Below are 23,459 nucleotides of genomic sequence, written 5' to 3' on the forward strand. Positions count from 1 at the left end.
TTATTATTAATATATTTGCATAAATGTCGTCACATTAATCTAATGTAATTGTATTAGCGAATTATCGTCTTTGTATTAGTGGCAAAAAACTGTAAAAAAGACAGTTGTACTAAACGCTAAAATTAATATATCATAGTTTTGATTCTTAAAGCCGCAGATTAACCGTAATGTTGTTAGGGAGAAGAGCAGACGTAGGACCAACAGAATGTTTAGCGAAGCGATCTCTAATACTTGGGTAAGCGAATTTACAATCAGGTAATTCTGCTAAGTTGTCTCGAGATTATTTACCTACGAACATTCTCAAACGGTATTATCATACTTATAATTTATGTATAACATTATATTTAGAATATAAGTAATCTATGTTTTTTATAATAAAATATACTCTACTTGCATATGTATGTTTTCTCTGGTTTCTAGTTCTTGAATAGCTAGAGTTATAAACCAAGAGATTACCATTAAAATTGATAGCAGCGGTAGGGTGTTAACAGTAAGTAAGCGATAGAGTATTTTAAAATAACAAATATATTACACTTTTATTACATATTTTGGCGACGGATAGTGACGGGTGGCAATTATTAGATTGAGCCGCTGCAGTAGTATTTTATTAATAAACATATGGTTAACGTGATTATTACAATATATAGGTCTCATACATTTGCTGTTACATAAAATTGCACGATTGAAGAAAAAACTATTATAATTACTCACCAATCGACATGTCTTTCTCCCGTCCCGTCGCCAAATAAAGTTAGTTAATCTCGCCGCCAATTTTTTAGTCTTGCCAGTGTACCCCGTTGCTCCACGGTAGTCAAATAAAATAGCCGCTGTAATACTTTCTCGTTCATAACTATGATATATTGTACATGCTTAGATTTTATAAACTGTTAATAGCTATGCTTTCCCAAAATTCGACCACAACTTTATCTACGTTATGATATTTCTAATGTAGCTTAGACGCCAGGAAATTCTTATTCGCAAAAATAGATGAACTTTTGAAATATTGTAATACTTCTATATATTCAGAATTTGGGCCGGCTCTGAGCATACTCAACCGATTCACTCGCGTATGGCCCCACGCTCAAAGTAAATATTCAATAAAAACAGATGTTAAAAATATGTTTTTTACAAAATATGAATATGTTTACACTTCATATAGCGATATTTTAGTTCTCTAAAAAAACATGATGAAAACCATATTACGCGTTCGGTTTTGTCGTCTCAAGCTTGATGTGTCTTTATAAAATTCATATACATAGACAAAGCCGTCCTCGGACTATAGCAAAACTCTATCGCCTATTAGCAGGACCCTTGGAACTCTTTGTGTAAAAGAAACAACGACCAGAACAACTTGAATGTTTCATTTCTATGAATCAATCCTTAACGTTTGTCTACGTCTAGAGGCGGTCCGAAGGGCGGGAAATACGGACGGTCGCCTACGTCGTCAGCCCAAAAGAGGCGCCTAATATCGATATCTTGCGCATGACCCTGCACTCACCAGAGACGGTTCTGATCAGATTATATATAATATGCAAATATGCCCTTTTATCACTTTGTATGCAAAACGCGATTAGTCTGATTCCAAATCGACTATAATTTTGATAGTATAATGACCTGGACATTTATGTCGCACACTAATTTGAAAAGAGGGATCAGTTTAAAACCATTTTATAATAAAAATGATTCAACTTTGCATTAGTCAAAAACAATCAATCGATTGAAATGGTGAAGTAAATTTCTGCTCTAAATATAATTATTTTTAGATAACAGAAGTCGAAGTTATAAAATGTATTATTTATTTTAAATCTAAATTCATCAACGGCAGGGTGTATCATTTGTCCAAAGTAGCTTTGGCCAAATTCAAACAATCCGATGACTGGTCGTATTTTAACATAAAAATATTACTATTGTGAGGATGATGAATGATGAACACTTTTTTAAATATCTTGTGATAAGTACCTAGAGTAGTTGTACAGCTGAGATGAATTTATTCAATGATCATTTTATAGTTAAATTTGTACTTTATATTATTTTGTTTTAATGTTTTTTGGAATGATATTAAAAATATATATAAATTACTGTATATTGTAATTAATAATGTAATTTAACAATATTTAAACAGTTTTACTCGTAATGTTAAATTTTTAATTTTTAATAAAAAATATTAATGCAATCGGATATGGCCGGAATTTATGGTGCCTAGTTCCCGTGGGAATCAGAACAAGTCGCAAGGACAAGGAGGGCGAAGTTGAGAGCGAAAGCGGAACGAAAATGTCGAACTGCGATCTAACAAACATGGGTTCGCCGCGCCAGCAGTTACAATTGCCGAGTCCCATCATCACTAGAAGGACACGCACAGCTTCCACGTAAAACGCATAAACTTTACCTTGAAAATACTTAAAAATATGCTCAAAATCTTACAGTAAAATTGTTGTCATGCTTCAATATGACTACTTTAAGTAACATACGAATAAGCTTATGACTTATGATTTGACTTACACGCGAGTTTTAACTCAATGTAAACATGACCTATATTTAGCTTTCAGCACTTAAAATTTGATGACATCGGCTTTTGACTGCATGAAAAAAATGGCGGCCAACTTTTTTTGCTGACTCAAAAACGACATTTAGAATCGTCTTAATATGTTTATATTGAAAAATATGATATTATCACTTCAGGTCAGAAAGAGCGCTCGGCAATCCTCAGGACAATGGTTTGATTAAGTCGTTCTGCAGAGCGAGAGGACATGGCTTTATTACACCTGATAGAGGTGGCGAAGATATCTTCGTTCACATATCGGAGTAAGTTATTCGTTTATTTACCCCATCTTAAACTTTTTAACTAATTCGCAATAACAACATTTTAAACTAAATACAATTTTATGACATTTCTACGTAAATTACAAAGATCATAAGTATAATCATTAGCTTAAACAAAAAAATATTGAGTATAATGATATTCATATTCTTATTTGTCTGTTAACATTCTTGCTAAACGGATTTTATCTCTGTGAAAGATTTATTGCAATTGTCCATAATGTATTTGGTTGTTGTGTCTTTGGACAATATTTACTATAGTATAATCATCAAATTCGAGTAACAACTTTAAAATATTTTTTTTATTATATAATTATATGATATTGATTATTTGATGCACATATTTGATGTAAATCAAAGTAAAGCATAATTGACTTACTGTGTTTACAAATTTAATGTGAGTCACAAATTTATAAGAATGAATTGAAAGTTCAAAAATATCATTTAACCGATACGATTGTGGCAAATGAAAGGTTATTTTCATATGCAATGAAGAAATCAGTTTTGAGTGTGTTTATTACACAAAAAAACAACGCGATAGAAATATTCAACCTTGCATTATTTTAGCACTTAATTGACTGGTCATTTTTTCGCCACCTGCTTCATGACTAGGAGTTTAGCGAGTATTTCGCGCAACACAAAGTTAAAAGACTTGAACTGAAAGGAATAATAATCAAAAATGTTGTCTTCTGTTAAAATTATTTTATCAATGGTCGATTAAGTCAAAATTGAAACCTAATTAATTGACATCTAAAATATATTTTATTTTTATATATATTTACAAATAAATTTAATAGTATCTTAAACTATAGTCTGGTCAAATAAAATATAATATATATTTCTTAATGGGAATTTAGAAATAAAAACTATTTATATAATTAATTGTTTTATTATTATCGTTTCAGCGTCGAAGGTGAATACGTCCCTCTTCCAGGAGACGAAGTCAGATACCGTCTTTGTCCGATTCCTCCTAAATTCGAAAAATACCAAGCCGTGTCGGTCTTCATCGTACACCTGACTCCCGAGAAGCATCTCAAGTGGGACCAGCCGATAGTATAAATCGACAATCGCAGCGTGCATTTACTATCAAATTGACGTCCTTCGTTTGCTGTCGTTAAACGCCATACTTTTGGTTGCATAGGTTTATATTTTTAGAACACAGTGAAGGCCTAATTTACTATTACGACACATCGAAACTTAATTTTCTGGATATATTTTTGTAATAATTAATATATTTTTATTTAATTATGCACGCTAATAGATGTTTGTTTCATAATTTGCAAATCTTTAGAAAAGCATTTCTAAATCTCATTCCGATATAAGACTTTAGATTGAAGTTTTGTTTTATGCAATTCTTTTTAATTGTAGTATTACAAATGAGATCATACAACTCCAGCATTTATTTTCGAAACATACGTATACTCGAACAACATACATACTAACGTCGTATTTATACGTCTTATCTGATTATACGTAAGTTCTATTAATTGCGTGTATTATATACACTGTTGATTTGTTATTCTTTAAAAAAATACGTAAACGTTAGTTTTCCACGCGCGGCCAAAACCAATATATGAACTGCAATACCTTAGCGTAATTGCTCCTGTGTTCAATAAAGGTTAATTATTGCTAATAAGTCATTAATTGTAATAATATAGACGTTTCTAGTGTTGAAAACTAAATGTTAAAGTGTACTTATAGATTCCTTCTTTATTTTTTTACTCATGATTTTTTCAAATTAGCATTGGGTTCATTACTATTGTATATATTGTATTTAAAATAATATGTACAATAAGCTTTTTGAGACAAGAATGTCCTATAAAATTGCCATAAATTTGTTTAAATATATACATTTTATTTAATTAGTGTATTTTTATAAACCTATTAAAATCTCCTTATCCCTAAATTAAATTAAAAAACACAATTTATTAGTAACAAAAATTTTATATTTAATACAAACAGTGTCTAATACATTTAAAAACATTTTCATATATTATTATAATATATAATATAAATTTCATACAAATACAATGTGATAATTATAAATTACCCACGATTAAAAATACATATTCTATATAAAGTAACGAAATTGGTAATAAACGACGACTTCCTACAAAAGATCGATAATCGATAGAAAAATATCTATGTGATGAATGTTACTGGTATGCGATTTAAGTATAATCGGTTTATATAAAAAATACCCTATGAATATAAATATAACCAGTCGATACATTGGAATGATTTATCAACTATGAAAATTAGATTATTCGTTAATAATAATTAATCTTTGATATGAGTGTGCATATGTTAATTATGTAGTATATTAAAAAGCTACAAAAACATGCAGGGTTAATACGATAATTAGACGACCTGATCGAACGGCATGCAGAATTCCTCCTCAGGTTTACCCGTTTTAATCACAAAACTGCATTTGGTGCATTCGGATGGATTAATACCATGAAAAATTTATTATACTACAGTATAAATATATAGTGTAATGGTGTTTTTTTTATATAATAATATTATTGCACAGAATTTTCGTTATGTATGTTAATAATTACGATCGATTAGGCTGAAACATAATAAAGTGTTATTTGTATAATATAAAAATGTATTTAGTGGTGAGATTTTATTTTTGCAAATTTTGGTTTACTATATCTGAATCAGCGAGTCTGTAATTAGTACGACGAAGAGCGGAGAGTTTCAAACGTTCCGTCGCTAAAGCTTGTTCCAATTCCAATACTCTCACTTGCGATTCCATCTCCATCCTTCTTCCAGCTTGTAGCGAAACTCCGCTAATATCGATTTCTAAAAACAATATTTGCTATTAAGTTCCTATTATATTATAATTAGCAAAGTGATTTTATACAATATCTAAAATCAATATTAGACATTTACAATACATTTAGATAAACTGATAAGTATTTATGTAAAATTTACGTTGACATTATTTACCATATATAGTATGAAAAATTCGTTTTTAGATACTAAAATGTATCTAGATCTGACTTATGGACCGCATTCATTATTATATAACATATTGCACTTACCAGTATCTTCCACAAGCTGAGAGCACGACTTAGCAGTAGCGATAACAGCACCAGTGGCACTAGAAACTGCTCGGGAAGCCACAGATAGAGCTTGTAGGCGAGAAGATCCTCTTGCTGCTCTCACTCGAGACGCCACAACCAACTGAGCCGTACTAGCGGCAATCTCTTGCGAAGCTACCATGACATGTTCCAATTTACCATCACCGGTTACGAGCTTATCAGCAGAACCTCTATAAACACAAAAATCGTAGTAAATTCATTCCATAAAATAACAATATATAGAATATGAAACTTACAACAATAAATTTGCTCCCAACGCTACCGCCTTAGCAGCAGATATCAAACCGTCAGTCCATTGATGGTTTCTTTTATAGAACTCTTTGGTCGTATTGCTACCTTTGCCCTGTGACACAACTTCGGCTTGAAGATCGCGCGCTTTCTTCACCAGCTCCTTCACGGCAGCCATCAAACTTGTGCAAGCGTCGAGGATCTTTCCGTTCACTTCCAACTTTACTCCAGAATCTGCAGCACGACTCGCTCTTAACATTTCCTCAATTTTTTTCTCGGCTTCTTCTATAGTCTTGTCCATGTTGGCCAATTCGGATTCTACCGAATCGCTCGAATCGACTATGTCTTGTCCGCCAACGCTTCCAGCCAGCTTCGCTATCGACTCGACCAAATCTCTGATTGCCTTTATTCGCTGCTCCGACATCTCTAGATTGACTTTCTTAGGATCCGAATCCAACAATTCAACGTATCCGATACATGCCGCAGTTACGTTAGCGAGATTTTTGCACTCCTGAGCGATACGTTCACCAAACACTATATCTTTAGACGTATTGGACAACGCAACTCCTTGAATTATGACAGAGCTCAACAAGTGTGCCATTTTGACTGTTCGAACAGCTACATTCTCAGTTGGAGTTCTATTCATCTGAAAATTTATTTTATTTGAATCAATTCTATAATTGTAAAAATCAATCATTACAGCTCAGATTTCCTTCATTTTAGTAGAATATACACATTGAAAAAACTCTTCTTAATTTATATTTATATATTGTAAATCTGCCATTGTAACATGACAGGCATCACCCCAATATGTTACAACGGGATAAACACAATCAACGCCTATAAGTAGACACCAGACCGAAATCAGTCTAAATTAGTGACATCTATTTTATTAATTATAAATTATTATTACAGCTTAAAATTAATAGATGTCACATAACTCATATGCAACATAATTTTAATTATTTATCATGAGATAAGGAAAACCTAATCTATAATGATCGTGTTTTTTTCTTTCGTGTCTGAGAAATCGAAATGAGTGATAATTATATAATTACAATTATGATTGATCATCAAGGATTAGGTTTTCCTAGATTTTCCTAATCTCACAGATGAATAAATAAAATAAATCGAGCTAGGTTATAACATCTATTGATTATAAACTATAATAATAATTTAAAATTATTAATATAAATGTCACTGATTTACAGACTTTGATTTAGTTCTAGTATATCACTACTTACTTAGTAATTGCTGTATTTACCCCGTTGTAACGCATTGGGCTAACGACTGTCAAATTGCAATGGAAGATTTACAATAAATAAATAAATCTTACTGAAGCTATTCAATATCTATGATAAAACCCTTGAGAACTGTAAGTTTATCAATGGCAATACCTTACCTCGAGATCTTTTAACGATGATTCAAAATTTTTCAGAGCGTCTTCAGTTAACGGCAGCAAAGATCTAAAATAATCGGGTCCACATTGCAGCGAAGATATAGCCGGATTTTCAAACTCGTCAATCGTACACTTAATTATCTCCGAAGCCGATTTTATTCCACATCTCATCAAAGACCATAGAACGACAGTTACTTTATCTCTTTCTATTAAAATAAATAACACTATCGTTATTCATTACATCCAAATAAGTGACAAATATAAGTTTAACAATACCGTCATTCAAATCCTTTTCCAATGTTGTAACTTTTTCCGTGAACTGTTCCAATGAGTCTTCGGTTACTTGTTTTTGTTGCAGCAGATCCTGCAAATCACATTCCATATTTATCTTTTCATTGTTACACCAATCCAATCTATTCGACATATTCTGATAAAACGACACAAAAACGAAAATAATGGTAGAATAACGGTGTCAAACCAGGCAGTGATTTTTAATGTGTCCGAGTCCGTTGAAATCATGCAATAAGTAAATGTAATCATGCAAAAAGAAAATAAGATTAGTTATAATATAATAACGCAAGAATAAAATTTGTCATGCATTGGCAGTGATATTAAAAATAATATATGGCAATTATTAGTATGCATAAAACTTAATAATATAACAATACCTGTTTCTCCGTCTTTAACGATTCAATGTCTTGTTTTAATTCGTCCGCGACTTGGTGAGCCTTTTCACACGAGTTCATCATTTCTGTCTTTTCAGTTTCGTACTTCTTTATCAATACTTCCATCTCGTTTTTAACATTTTTAAGTTCGTTTAATCTTTGAATTAAGTCATTGTTAAGTTTATCCCGTTCCTGGTCGAATTTTTCTTTGAGAATCAAAACTTCTTGTTTAGCCAGATCAACCTCTGATTTTGAACTTTGCACATGTGTCTCTGTTATTCTGAAAAATCACATTGTTATTTACATTTCAATTACTATTAGATGAACGGTTAAAATACTTGGAAAGCTCTCGGTTCAATTGGTTTATAGTGGTTTGCATCGTTTCAGATTTAAGCTCTTGTTCGGTCGTTAACTTCTTCAGTATACCAACTTGTTTTACTGTCTCGGCGTGCTTTAAATAAATTAATGTATAGTTATCTCTTCATGTGTACACAATAAAATTGTTATTTTTAAATAATATGTATATACACACCTGTCGCAACAACTTTATATGTTCATCTCTCATTGGCAAATATGCTGACTTTAGCGTTCCGTATTTTTCTTCGATCACTTTAACTTTTTCTTCAGCAACTTCTACGGTATAGTAATAAAAATCGTCATACATATTATATACATACATACCAGTGGCTTGCGGTGACTTTTGTAACAGGGCTTGAGATCAGAGGTGGGGGGGGGGAACAAAAACTATATTTTTAAATTTATTTTCTTTATTTGATAAACATATTGTTGCTGAGGGGTGAATATTGAGATGCGTGGGCCTCGCGCCTTCGGCGCAACTCCCGTGCATATCGACAGTCAGGGTGCGTCGGTCACGGCTCTCAGGGGGCAGCGCTACCGCTCCTTAGTGAAGGGCACCGTGTCAACACAATTCGCGCGCTTTTCATTTCTCAAGGCCCTGATGCAACGGCCTCACTTAGGCCGGAATTTATTTTTTGCATCATATAATATATTGTCTTTCATTAATTTGTCTAAAAGTTTTTTTTTATTGATATTAATATAATTGCTGACAATGTATTCTCACTTTGACTATTTCTAGTGAATGTTTTTATTCTTTCTATTGTAGAAAATTATCTTTCTACAGAAGCAATTTTCGCCGGTATGATAAAAATTAATTTTATTAAATTGAATACTTCCATTAAAATATATTTTAGTTCATTTTTAATAATCACATTATTAATGCAATTTATAGGTTTTAAATAGAACTCTGGTTACGAATATAAATAAATTCACTTTTCAACCTCATAAAATTAAAAAATGTCCAATACAAGTATTGAAGTGATATAAAAAGTGGTTGTGGAAAATTCTTTTCGTGTTCCTTAATTTAGTCACGTTTAAAAGAGCCATAAATTTTAAATTCTCAATATCTTTAAAACGATCGGTAGTACTCGAGGAAATTGTTTCAAGTATTTCGAAATATCGAGCTTTATACCTCAATTTTAGACCTTCTATATTATCATCATGATTTCTTTATCTATGTAATTCTTCAACATTGACTTTGTCCCATAATGAGTCAAAATCTTCTTTTTTGTTATTCAAAAATTCCACAATTTTTTTTATTTCACTTGAAAAATAAAATTTCACACCACCCCATTTTATTGGTTTGGGAAGTCGGCAGCTCCACTGTGAGACATGAAGGCCGTAAGCCCGGAGAAATAGAGAGATTAAAAACCTCAACCGCATAAACGCTTGATGACGGGCGAATGTAAACATGAGCACGAGTAACGGGTGAAGTGCTAGTGCGCATGCCCGACCAATTCAATTCCTGATAAGCAGTTCATGGCGCACGCATATGGACTACCAGCCAGCCAAATCGCTCTGCAGTCGGCTTTAGCCGTTTCCTCGGTATGGTTGTCTATAGCCGATTTTCTGAGCGATTACGTTTCATAATTACGTAAATTAAAAAAATGATTAAATGTTAAATATTTAATTTTTAGAATCGTCTTACAAACCCAAGGCATGCGCCGCATCTACCGCACGCCACTGATACATACATATGTTAGTAGTTAACAATAAAATAATACTAACGGTCAACAACGGGTGTAACAGGTTGACTCAATTGAGCTTGTAACTCATGATACTGTTCCTTAAATTTTTCCATCTCCAACTAAAAAAAATCAATTGATAAAATAACGTATTATTAATAATGTTTCATTGTTTCATAATTAATAAAAAGCTTACTCTAGCCAATGCATTTTTATTCTCCATTAACATTATCTGATCATTCATAGAAGCTACAGTTGCCCTAAACTCCGATATAATGCCTTCTTTTTCATTCCTAAACAAATGTTACAAAAGATAATCTAATATAAAAATATTATTCATATCATATTTATAAAATCATACCTCAGTCTAGTGATTTCAGTCTGTAGATTATCGATGACATCTCGAAATTCAGCCGTGGAAGCAGATCCTTGAGTGCCATTATGATCGGGAATATCCATGTTTACAATCTAAAATTAAAAACTATTTTTAACTCAATAAATCAATATTGATGTCAATGTGTGGTATTAAATAAGCACCTGACTGCCGTTATCCGATGTGTCGATCAAGTTAGCTATCATCTCTGCTTCTCCATCAAACTGCTCTTCAGGCGGTAAAACAACGACCGGCGGCCTATATAATGTGAGCTCGCTCTGAATCAAAAAGTTTGGCGGAAATTCCGGCAGCGATGGCGAGCTTATCAAGTTTTTGAAATACTGCATGTTGTCAGTGCTTGTGTAAAACTTCTTCAAGAGCTTGAATTGCTTCAAGAATCTATCACGATGTCCAGAGAGCGTGTCGGAAGGTAGCATAGTATGTAGCTTGAATAAGAGCTTCACGGAAAAGTCATAGAGTTGATTGGAATCTTGTATGCAGGGTATGAGCGGAGCCAATCGACACTGTCCAGAGCTGGTCATGGAACTGGTGTGCTCGAACAGATTGAATACTGCAAAATATAATGCTTAATATTTACTAAATTTCTAAAATTGTTCCTAAAAGTAAAAGATTTTTCTTTTAAAGCCTTTACTTTATGATATCTCAATTCATAGTATACTTACTTGCACCTTGCAAAGCTAGCACATCATCCAAATAGTCAAACATTTCAACTGTCAATTGAAAACTAGAAAATAAAATATTCATTAAAAGGATCAAACAAGTATCTGAATTATTATCAATTTAAAAAATATATACTAATTATTGATATCATTTCCGCCGATTGCCGTCAACTCTTCACTGGTGAGTTGTAAGTTTCCAGGAAAGTTAGGATTACGCTCATGGAAATTTATCTTTGTGATCAATAGTGTGGTGTAGAGTTGTATCAATTTACCGTATCCGTCTTTAAGATGAACCTAATCAATTAATATAAGCATAAGTTCATATAAAATTGTGGCTTAATATAAAAAAAATAGCAATAAAAATACTCACCCATAATTTACCTAAGTTTTTGAGCAACTCTTTATGGCGTTGCGATTGTTGTAAACAATTGTAATGTCCTTCGCGCAGCACTTTATGAAGAACATGGCAAAACTTCCATGCAACAATTCTGTTCTCTTCCAGTGGTAGCCTTTGAGCCACAATCTACAATTTTAATGAATATCAATAATAATCAAACAATTTATTAAATCCTTTATAAATTTATAATAATTACCCAAAAAGTGCTAGCACCCTTTTCATAAAAAGTACCAATGATTGTACTTCTAACATGTTTCTCTTTGACTGGTGTTTCTAATGAGTTAACTGCCTTATTTATACTCTGATTCTAAAATAACAAATAAAGTATTTCATAAATAAAATGCATAGTTTTTTATATGAAAAATAGCAAAACTAATTATAAAAAGCAAAATTAAAAATATCAAAAATAAAAATCTCACCAAAAACAAAAGACCATGAAGGTGCATGCAAAAATAAAAATGTTATATTATCTATATCTATAGTAATGATTTAAATTATGTTAAATAAAAGTGAGAAAACTCGTAAAAATAGTATAGATGCAGTAACCGTTTGTATTACTAGATGTTAGTAACTAATTGTGTTTTTTAAATATGTCAATTAGAAACAGTATAACATGCACTTCTTTATGGGTATATATGAATCAATAGACACGCTAAATCATTGTGCTTTATTTATTTAAACCAGGGCGGCGGTCTTGACGCAATCATAACACATTGCGTTAGAATCAGCGCATTCACCAATTACTCAAAAATTCCCCCAGCTGCCCCCCACCCCACCCAATTGACGTCGCTGTTTAGAATCCTCGTCAAAAGCGATAAAATCGTGCCGTCACTATCGCACTGGAAGTGCTCAGCTATCCAGCGTTCATATTAAACCTTTTTATTACAATATTACGATGTACAATAAGTGAGAAGGAAAATGAAGAACATATAAACCAAATTTTGACCAATAGGAAAGCGCGAAAAATCCCTTCTCAGAAGTCAAATATCCACGTCAAAAGCAACAAAATTGTGCCGTCGTCGTCACAGTGGGAAGTGGAAGCGTTCCCACTGCAACGGCGCCGACACGATGTTATTGCTTTTGACGTGAATTTTTGACTTCTGAGAAGTGATAATTGTTTTTGCGCTTTCCTATTGTTCAAAATTTGGTTTATATGTTCTTCATTCGATTCTCACTTAATTGTAAGTCGTAATATTGTCATAAAAAGATCAAAATTCGGTTTGAATATACTCGTATCTTTAAAACAGTGTTCTAAATTATGGAATAATATGCGAGATGCGACGTCTGTCTGTACTTCTTCCGCTTATTTTCCCATGAGTTATGTTGGCTTAGTTTGTATCTTGGACTTGACATAATGAAAGTTCTAAAACTATAATTAGCTTTAGAACTTTCATTAGGTTAGGTTTGGGTTTGAACAACAAATGTATGTTTCGCAAACGTCAAGTCGAGTTTCATAGATATTTTGGAGCGGCATATATGTTCACTAGCGCCCATAAGTTAAATTATATTTTCGCTAGTAGAAATGTATATCTACTGGTGAAAATGTATTTGGACTTCACTAATGAAAATATACATTCACTGTAACATTTATATATAGCATTTCATAAATGTATATATAACTACGTATAAAAAAGTTAAAACCTTATAAGTTTACTAGCACCTACCAGATAAAGTATTCCAATATGATTTCACTGGAATGACATATTATAAAAAAAATCGTGATAGATTCGAGACTGTTTTTTTATAGATTATTTTTGAAGGATAACCCGTGAATTTCTGATTAAGAATCAGATACGTCAGTTCAGCTTTATCCAGGAGGGGAGGGGGGCAAAAGCTGGCTAGTCAGTGATCGTTTTTTAATATTTCGATGTCAATCAAATTCATTGTATTTTATTAAAACGCATGCATTTTTCTGGCCAAATTTTAGGGGGGGAATGCGCGCAACCTCCCCCTTCCCCTAAATTACGTTCCTCTGCTACAGCTCATTTTGGATCAACCTGGACTTTTCTTCATAAATGACACCTGAATTGTAGCTGCCTAATAATGACACCTGAATTGTATATGTTTAATTTATATTAATGCAACAAAACTTCGGCCGTCTCTACTATGACCAAAATTCACAGAACGAAATAAAATGTTGAAAAGGCTCACCATTTATTATCGTTTAACGCGCATCTCAAAAACAGGCGTGCGTCGCAAATTTTGATGAAGTTATTGTTACGTTTTTGTATTTGTTGTTTTAATACGCAAAGATTTTGTTTCAATCAGTACAATAATTCAATCGTGATTAATTTATATAAAAATCCGCATAAAACAAACGCCGACACGAATCCGATTTTTATGTATATAAAATTCGATCCAAACATTATTAGCTATTGTTTATATATAATAAGATCGATAAATGTATGTATTTAAAATTAATTCTGATGATTTAAAAAAGCTGAAACGACGTCCCTGATCAAAAAGTATGTAATAATAAATTGAGCATTTTCCTTTTGACCATCACTGCATTGTATTAATGCATATTTTATAAAAATAAAAAAAGTTATAATTATTATGAAAGTAATTAGTGAATAATTAAAGTAATTATTTTTTAATTAAAAAATATTTTACAGGCAATCAATTGATTTTTTACACTTATGGTTATATAAATTAATATTGGTAAAAACCGAGAAAAAAATTACGAATATATTCGAATACTTTTTTCATTTTTTATTTAATATTCGAATAGTTAAAAACTATTATATGAATAATTAAGAACCCTAGTAATAATTGAATAAAATTTCGCTGAACGGTTTAATCTGTGAATGCAAATTTTAATGAGTAAAACATGTTTTCGATCTCATTCGATTGGCGCACTCATTGTTCAAATAAGAAGCGAAGTAAACATATATCTTAATATGTGTTTACCCAGCTTCTGAAGAACGAATTCAAATGTATAACTAGAATTATATCGTGATCAAAATTTTATTTGCTTTAAATATCACTGTCATTTAAAAAAATTTTTTCTTTAAATACCATTGTCATAAAAAAACAAAAAAAGCACAGCTTCATTTAAATATTCCATATCTTCATACACAAACAATTCGTAGTATTATGTGAGCTGGCGCCAACGCCCACTGTATTAACAGAAATGCTTACTCACCGCACCTGCTTTTGACTAGAAAATAGATTTTTCGCTGGAGAAATTAGTTTAAAAGTTTCACTGTTCTTCAAATAAAAATACTGAGACATTACATTGAAATAGTTCTTCAATGACATTCGCACCACATCAAGGCAAGCCTAGACCTAATGCTTAATGGCAATGATTATGATAAAGTTGTCCCTTTATGCATCAACAGGATACTGCACGGAATTTAAATTGAATAATATACACATGCAGTAAATTAATGTATGTATTATTAGCAACTGTCGGAATAGGTGAACGGTCGCATAATCTGAAATTAGTTTATTTTGACACGGTCTGCTGGCGAACTCCATTGAATAACGGACAGTAAATGTTACATATATTATACACTATAAAAAACAGCCTTCCATTTTAAAATCACTCAACAGAGCTATCTAGACACGAAATGAACATTGAATGAATTAACTATGATAAATCTGGTATTGGATTCAGACCCTATTGCTTAATTAATTCTTATCCTTGCAGGATGTATAAAAAATAATAATACTTCTCATAGTATAATGAGGAAAAAATATATGTATAGAAAAAAAATCGTCTAAGTAAATGCTCTACAGCTAAAGTAATCAAAAATGTATTCGATTATTTGATCAAAGACGACGCAGAAATCGACAATTCTAATTCAAAGTAGCAAATGTCAATCAGATTTCGGCAACGAAAGGGTTAATAATCTTTGTAGATTTTGCTAGCGTTGATTTATAGATTACTGGTGCGGTTTATCATTAAATTTATTATAACTATGTTTATAGGAAATAGAAACTGAACCATAACCTAGGTCACTCGTCCAGTATAACGTTGACAAACTTTCTATCGTGGATATAAAGAATGCAAGAAGCATTGCGTCATTCAATTAGTGGAGTACTCGTTTATGTATAAATGAAAAGTTGGCGTACATAACAAATTGCATCACATAAACAATATGGTATGCTACTGCTAATAACGTATTAATGTATGTAAGAATGTACGTCAGAAATTATGCTTCATAATATTTATCATAAAACACAACTTGTTTGTGAGCAATGGTTTCTTTGGTCGTGTAAAACTGGAAGGGTGCATCGTGCGACTAAAAAATACCAATTTTTTGCGACCTACTGTAGAGAATACTTTATTATGTATATGAATATAGGGTAGCAAGAGTATTATTTTTAACAATAAATAAATATAATTTACCTTCGCCTTTATTCAAGTGGAATAAATGCGAAGGTAGATTTTATTTAACCCTTTATCTGCCGCGCCACAAAATTGATATTATATGAATCAAATATAATTCCAAAAAATATTTCAATGACCGCATCAGTTGTCGTAAACATTCACTATTTAGAATCGAATAGCACGTGTCTAGCTATAACATTGCACATTTTTACTATAAGTATTCATTCTTAAAGTTTTTATTTCCAGTCACCCGAAGTCACTTTTTAAATTATTTTACGGAAGTCCTATTATTGCGATCCGCATACCAAGTGGTTATACATATTACAATACTTCGTTGATGTTCGAGTTCATCAGTCGCAACGGATGGCCTTTCCTTTTTTTCTTATCGTGATCTTCCTTCTGATTTAAACTCACATCATATTAATATCCATTAAGACTTTCAGCAGTATTCGACATGATTAGAAATTGACACAGCCTTTTTAAGCACACACTGTAATTACAGCGTTACTGTTAATAAATAAAGTAATCTCTCTTTCTCATTAGAATTAAGCCTGCCATGTGTAGCACGTGCTACGCGGGAAGAATCCGTCTGGTAAATGGCTTTTGAATTGAAAATGTTAACAAAGTGTATATGTCTACCTTTTTATTACCTGACAATAACAGAAATATTCAGTAACAATTTAAATTTAATAATTAACTACGTACTTGTTAAGGAAATGACGCAATATATACATCGAACCATGCAGCGAGGAATTTCCCATTCTCACATCATAATAGTGTTTTATATAGTCTCCATAAAAATAATCATAATATTTAAACTAATCATAATCATAATATTTATACAGAGCGATCTAATTCAGAGACGTAATTTCAGGGTTTTCCATGAAAGAGCAATAGTTGGCCAGCCAATGGTAATTTTTTTTAATATTTCCATTTCATGGTATTTCATATGACATGCATTTTTCTGGTCAAATTCACGGGGGCTCTATTTAGAATCCACGTCAAAAGCAATAAAATCTTGCCGAAACGCTCGGTTATCTAGTGTCATATTAAGACTTAAAAATCAATAATACGACTTATAATAAGTGAGAATCTAATGAAGCATATTTAAACCGAATTTTGACCAATTAGAGAGCGCAAAAAAATTATCTTTTATCAAAAGTCAAAAATCCCCGTCAAAAGCAATAAAATAGTGCCGTCGCCATAGCAGTGAAAACGTCCGGTTATCTAGCGTTCATATTAAGACTTACAATAAGTGAGAATCGAATGAAGAACATTTACGCCGAATTTTGACCAATAGGAAAGCGCAAAAAACAATCATCCCTTCTTAGAAGTCAAAAATTCACGTCAAAAGCAATAAAATCATGACGGCGCCGACACGATTTTATTGCTTTTGACGTGAATTTTTTACTCCTGAGAAGTGATAATTGTTTTTGCGCATTCCTATTGACCAAAATTCGGTTTTGACCAATAATCTCAGAAGTCCGTAGTAATAGCGATATGCAAGATGAGACGTCTGTCTATACTTCTTCCGCTTATTTACCCCTGAGAGATGTGCTGGCTTAGTTTGCATTTTGGACTTGACCTAATGAAATTTCTAAAATTATAATTAATTTTAGTACTTTCGTTAAGTTTGCTTTGGGTTTGAACAGCAAATGGACGTTTCGCAACTGTCAAATTGAGATTCATAGACTTTTAAAGCAGCATATAATTTCACTAGCGTCTATCAGTTAAATTATATTTTCACTAGTAGAAATATATATCTACTGGTGAAAATGTATTTGAACTTCACTAGTGAAAATATACCTTAACTGAAAAATACTCATTCACTGTAATATTTAAACATCTTATACACAAATTATATTTTCACTGGTAAAAATATTTATCTACTAGTGATATTGTATTCTAATATGATTTCAGTGATATGACATATTTAAAAAAATATTTTCGGGATACATTTGATTGTTTTTTTAGATTTTCTTTGAGGAATAATCCGAGATTTTTTGGTTTAGAATCAGGGACATTTCAAATTTTTGTAGGGTGGGGCCATTCAGTGTTCATTTTTTAATATTTCGATTTAATTAAGATACATGGTATTTAATTAAATGACGCATTTTTCTAACCAGATTCAAGGCGGCAATTTTGGCTTTTCTTATGGCTTTCTTTGGCGCATTTTTCATCTGGACATGCACATACACCCGTATAAAATTCAGATAACAGCGAAGAATTTACGAAAATCTTCTTCTCTGATGAGACACATTTCGACATCTTTGAGTATGTTAATAAGCAAATTTTTGGCATATGGAGTGAAGAAAATTCAAGTAATTCACGAGAAACCATCACATGCCCAAAAAGTGCGCACTGTGGTCAGGCGTCGTCATTGGGCTTTATTTTTTTGACAAAGATGAAGGTCAGACTGTAACAGGCAATGGTACAGATTATTTTTACACGAAATCGAATGGGAGATTACGCTCGTGTCTACGCCGATAAGCCCGAAACATTTGAGCAACTAAAAACCAACAACGGAAATGTACGAAAAAGTCATCGAAAAAGAATCGGCTGCTGCAAGAGGTCCAGATGCGACCATTTAATTAATATCATTATTCGATTAATAAAAAAAATCCGAATTTATCCTTAAACTTGTATGTTTTTTTTAAATGCTTGGAATCTTTTATAAGTTGTTGTTTTATATGTTGGATCACTTTTATAATCGTTATGATCCAACCCAATGATAAGCATAAGAAACAAAAATCAATATAAAGTACAATCTATCTCGATAATATTTTTATGTGATCAACAGATAGCGATGAGTATCATATTTGAGATAAACCATGAATTCGAATTGAGTCACTTTGTTTACAGACAGTTTGAATAACGCTCATTCATCCATCGCGATTTTATGAGGTTCGTTTTATTTTAGTTTTTACATACATTTCTTCACTACACTACATTACTATATCGAAAGAAAATCTTTTCCAATTTTCTCATGCGCTCGTTTGCAACTCGAAAAATCTCCCACGCGACATTTAATTATTATCAACCGGCAGTGGGTCGAGCGTTCTCTCCAAGACCAAGAACAAACGTTGACCCCCAAGGGAATTTGGTCACGAAACGGACGTTAATGGGATAATCTCATGTTCGATACCAGGCCAAAGACAAAGAACGGTATTGTGTTTCCAAGATTCGAGAGAGTCAAATTTCGAATCACACGCGGGCTTAGCATACCAATGGTTTCCGTCTCCTACTCCTTCTCCCTCTAGCATCCTCCGATGCAATGTTTATAATCTGGTTTATTTTTAGTGCATGTGTACAACTGAGTTTCGAGTGCATGAACGAGGGTTCGCGTTTCTTTGGTAATATAGTTTGAAAAAAATGGCGACAGCTGCAATCTCGACGCTTGAAACTCGACCCTGCTCATCGCCACCTGCTCCTACTCCTGAGAAGATCGGACAATGAAAAAGGATTTTATTCACTGAACATCGTTAACTCAAGTGTTTAGCATATGCAATATAGTAACGATTTATATTAATCTACTCACTTTTATTTTTCTTTTGACATAATAATTAAGGAAATATCAAAGTATAGTGTCGATTCGCGGAATTAATGTCATATACTAAAATCCTTAATTCGATGAAATGACAACTTCCTATATGAATTTGACATTTGTTGTAGTATATGGTCTGTGTGAGCAGATAATAAATCGTTTGATAGATGTTACACGTGTAAACAATTATTTATTTTCACAGACGCGTCGGCTAAAGTAAAGACGTCTGGATGCTGGTGGCCCGACCGGATGCAGCGACAAGTATCAACTTCCGGTTAGGAAAAAACACCACACAGGCGTCCGCGCTCAAATTCATATATAAATTGCTATACAATATGCGGTCACGAATATTCTCGTCTATTAATTCATGGTCAATGCTCTCGCTCACTTCAAATCCTTACACAAAAAATAAATGTTCAAGGGTTCCAAAGACAGAGGTGGCCGTGAGGTTGATTCGCTATTGACCGTGAACGAACGCGAAAGGTTTCGCTCGATATAAACCAGAGGCAAAGTAGTTCAAGAATCATTGAACATCTATCTATTTAGCGTGTCTTGGCAGCGATGTCAATAAACCAACGAAAATCAGTGGTGACCGATAGTACAGTTATTATAATTTAAAATATGATCTATTAGGTACGAAAAATAAGTAAACTAGCAGTGTGCATGGACGTCATTTGCCCGCCTTTAATTTGGCCACAAAATGCATGTCAATGAAATATTAGAAATCTTAATTAAATCGAAATATAAAAAAACGACTACCGACTAGCCAGCTTTTTCCCCCAACCTAGTAAAGGCTTAAATGACGTCCCTGATTCTAAACCAAAAATTCTCGGATTATCCCTCAAAGAAAATCTAAAACAATTGTCTTAAATCTACCTTAAAAATATTTTTTTAAATATAAAATTATATCGGAATATAATATCACTGGTAGATATATTTTTACCAGTGAAAATATAATTTATCTGGCAGGTATTTTATTTAAATTATATGAATTTAACTTTTCCATATATAGTAATATATACATTTATGTACATACTTATCATTATTTATTTACATGCGATGTATAAATGTTACAGTGAATGTGTATTTTTCGGTGAAGTTAATTTTCACTAGTGAAGTCCAAATATATTTTCACCAGTAGATATATATTTCTAAAGCGAAAATATAACTTAACTGATAGGCGCTAGTGAAATTATATGTTGTTCTAAAATATATATAAAACTCAATTTGCCAGTTGCGAAACGTCCATTTGCTGTTCAAACCCAAACCTAACTGAATAAAAGTTCTAAAACAATAATTAGTAAGCCCAAAATATAACTAAGTCAACTCATCATTCAGCGAAAAATATGCGTTGCGTCTTGCATATTTCTCCATGGTTAGTCTGCACTTCTATATTACAGTACGTTTTAAAAATATGATAGATGTTTTCTGATATGAGAGTATTGGTTCAAGTATATTAAAACTGAATTTTGGTAAGAGGAGGGCGCAAAAACAATTATCCTTTCTCAGAAGTCAAAAATTCTCGTCAAAAGCAATATAATCGTGTCATTGTTATGAGCGCTGGAATATTAATGAAATCAAAATATTAAAAAACGATTACTGACTGGCCAATTTTTATGCCCCCCCCCCCCCTTCTGGAAAAAATGAAATGGCGTCATTGACTGATAAACCCCGCCTATGTATGATACAACTTCAAAAGTATATCTTCCGGGTGGCTATTTGTAAGCGACCATTGTAGTCGCTTTCGATTATAACAAAATAGTTAATATAACAACATATGGCAATTTTTGCCCTTTACGATCGGTGATGAGCTTTCCTACTGCGACAGCACGATTTTATTGCTTTTGACGTGGATTCTAAACAGAATTTTTTTCCCTGAATTTGGCAAAAAAAAATGCATAACCACCGCTCAATTGCTCTACAGAAATAACAATTCTGTACGAACTGAGTATCGAAATTTACGGGAAGATTGTGGTCAATTTCATCGTCCTAATAAGCGAACAATTCGCAATGTAGTGAAAAAATCGAAGAGACTGGAAGCGTTGGATGTAAAGTAAGGCCTGTGATTTAAAGCCGCTGGATCTTTTTGTGGGGTTACGCTAAGAACGCCTGAAACGTTTGGGCTCCTAAAAACCAACATCGATTGCACCCGAAATGTATAAAAAAATATCAAGATCAGCTGTTGCAAAAGCTTTAGAGACTAGAAATACTCAAATGTTCGATTAATAATAAAAAAATCGAAAATATTCTTAATTTTTTTTTTTTAAGTTTGGGAACTAAAATTGGATCATCTTTATATCGATATTAAAAAATAAGTACGTTAGACGGCCTTATTCACTTTCTTGATTAAAATGGCGACTAGGCAAAAATTCAAGAAACAACCGCCTCTGGCGCTTCGCTATTTGAGAATGAACACACTAGATGCGTTCTTAGCATTCATTGAGTTAGTGAGTTATTGATGAAAGATAAGGAACTTCGTATTTTCACATGTTCACAGAATGTATTTGAAAGAAGCATTTCAAGAAAAACAACTGATTGATTTTTATACCGCTTGTGTAGATATTAAATAAAAAACACAAAATACAAAAATAAATTGTAAAAAAATATTTAATAGTAAAAATTCCTCTTGCCATAAAAATTTATGGAGCAGGCTTTCTTCAAATTTGACTTTTTTCAGCTCAATCTTCACTACAACTTTTTTCAAATTAACAATAATGAATTAATAACCACGAAACATTCCAACATAAAGTTGTTTATAGTGATTAACAATTAAAGTTGATTTATAATTATTAGTCACTATGAATTGTATTATATAAGAGTACTATTTAACAATAAAATAAAGTACACAAACAAAGAAAAGACAAACGAATGATTGAAATAACAAAATAAAACAAAAACAATCTGATGTATGTGGATTGCGCAAATAAGAGATACACTGATGAATTAATACAAAATTAAATTATTTATCTTACCATAGTACTATATAATATCTTCGCCATGTTGATAGTTCACTTATTTAATTTGTAATTAATTTAAAAAACACTTTTTTGTCGTGAATCTATTTATATTATAAATTAAGTTTATAAATCACAACACCGCAGATTATAATTTATAAATATTAGCATGCACAAATTTAGCTAGGAAGCGTTAGTATGAAGAGCTTTACGTCCGATTTTGTTTTAATATTGAAATTTGCATGCAATGACGTCCTGAACCTGTAACAAAATGATTATATATAATAATTTACATAATAATAATAGCGATAGACGTGATTTTTTTTACATTATATATTGTTGAGAGAAAGTAATCGCTCAGTTCTAGAACGACGATAATGTAAAGTGTGGCTCTCGTGTTTATCTTCTTGAGTAAAAATCGATAGCAATAAACGTATCAACTTAACTAGATGATATTTTACACCGACAAAATTTGAATATATGTCAACGTGGTTCATTTCGATCCGATCGTCTTCAAAGCCAGTTTAGAATAAATAGCGAGATAAGATATACGATATTAATTGCCGACGATTGTGATAAAAATGGTCACGATCGTTCAATAGTAAAAAGTAACATGCACACAATGTATCCGAGATTACAAAAGCGATAAGATAAAAGGAAAATGGTAAACCGATCAATGTTAAATTAAACAGTTTTGAATGTTGGCGGAGGATTTGCAATAGCGACAGAGTCGATTAATCGGATAATGTAGATAGAGAATAACCTGCAGCTTCTCGAAGTTCTCTCGCTGGACCTCGAGGCTGGTTCGCCGCGGTTGAAGCACCCGCGACAGAGACAGCGACGACATACCCAGGCCTATACGCCGCGCACGCACAGCAGACACCGACTGTCACTCTGGTAAGTGTTGCCACAGT

The 23,459-nt window shown here is 32.4% G+C and overlaps 2 protein-coding genes across 9 annotated transcripts; one reads left to right on the forward strand and one right to left on the reverse strand.

The window, feature by feature from the left end:
- The first annotated feature begins 2,202 nt into the window (after positions 1-2,202).
- Positions 2,203-4,679, forward strand: LOC148238028 (cold shock domain-containing protein CG9705). The gene is made up of 3 exons (XM_088204969.1): positions 2,203-2,366; positions 2,680-2,802; positions 3,723-4,679. The coding sequence occupies exons 1-3, from the start codon at positions 2,272-2,274 to the stop codon at positions 3,874-3,876; spliced, it is 372 nt and encodes a 123-aa protein (XP_088061095.1). The 5' UTR covers positions 2,203-2,271; the 3' UTR covers positions 3,877-4,679.
- Positions 4,680-5,103: 424 nt separating this feature from the next.
- Hip1 (Huntingtin interacting protein 1) lies at positions 5,104-23,459 on the reverse strand. 8 transcript variants are annotated; one of them, XM_088204940.1, is made up of 18 exons: positions 23,309-23,459; positions 11,908-12,018; positions 11,685-11,837; positions 11,451-11,608; positions 11,318-11,379; positions 10,799-11,205; positions 10,623-10,729; positions 10,458-10,554; positions 10,305-10,383; positions 8,752-8,852; positions 8,558-8,670; positions 8,223-8,499; positions 7,831-7,918; positions 7,558-7,760; positions 6,164-6,801; positions 5,868-6,097; positions 5,471-5,625; positions 5,104-5,389 (listed from the first exon to the last, which is right to left on the reverse strand). In XM_088204940.1, exons 1-18 carry the CDS (start codon positions 23,390-23,392, stop codon positions 5,375-5,377), a joined length of 3,078 nt encoding a protein of 1,025 aa, XP_088061066.1. In that variant the 5' UTR covers positions 23,393-23,459; the 3' UTR covers positions 5,104-5,374. The 8 variants fall into 8 exon arrangements, with proteins under 8 accessions (XP_088061066.1, XP_088061034.1, XP_088061083.1 ...); XM_088204908.1 differs by having other exon boundaries at positions 7,831-7,981; XM_088204957.1 differs by adding an exon at positions 22,758-22,806 and having other exon boundaries at positions 5,334-5,625.

The sequence above is a fragment of the Plectrocnemia conspersa genome, unplaced genomic scaffold, assembly GCF_051122295.1.
Source record: "Plectrocnemia conspersa isolate PC_06_02 unplaced genomic scaffold, ASM5112229v1 ptg000002l, whole genome shotgun sequence".
NCBI classification, from domain to species: Eukaryota; Metazoa; Arthropoda; class Insecta; order Trichoptera; family Polycentropodidae; genus Plectrocnemia; species Plectrocnemia conspersa.

Bases quoted from the DNA above. Each gene is read 5' to 3' on its own strand.
- Hip1 (XM_088204899.1), bottom strand. From the start codon at position 23,392: ATGTCGTCGCTGTCTCTGTCGCGGGTGCTTCAACCGCGGCGAACCAGC. The intron at 11,609-11,684 runs GTGAGTATTTTT...TTAATTGATTAG, and splicing joins AAAACTTAGGTAAATTATGG to GTTCATCTTAAAGACGGATA. The intron at 8,671-8,751 runs GTGTGTATATAC...ATTTATTTAAAG, and splicing joins ATATAAAGTTGTTGCGACAG to CACGCCGAGACAGTAAAACA.
- LOC148238028 (XM_088204969.1), top strand. From the start codon at position 2,272: ATGTCGAACTGCGATCTAACAAACATGGGTTCGCCGCGCCAGCAGTTA. The intron at 2,367-2,679 runs GTAAAACGCATA...TTATCACTTCAG, and splicing joins AGGACACGCACAGCTTCCAC to GTCAGAAAGAGCGCTCGGCA. The intron at 2,803-3,722 runs GTAAGTTATTCG...TTATCGTTTCAG, and splicing joins ATCTTCGTTCACATATCGGA to CGTCGAAGGTGAATACGTCC.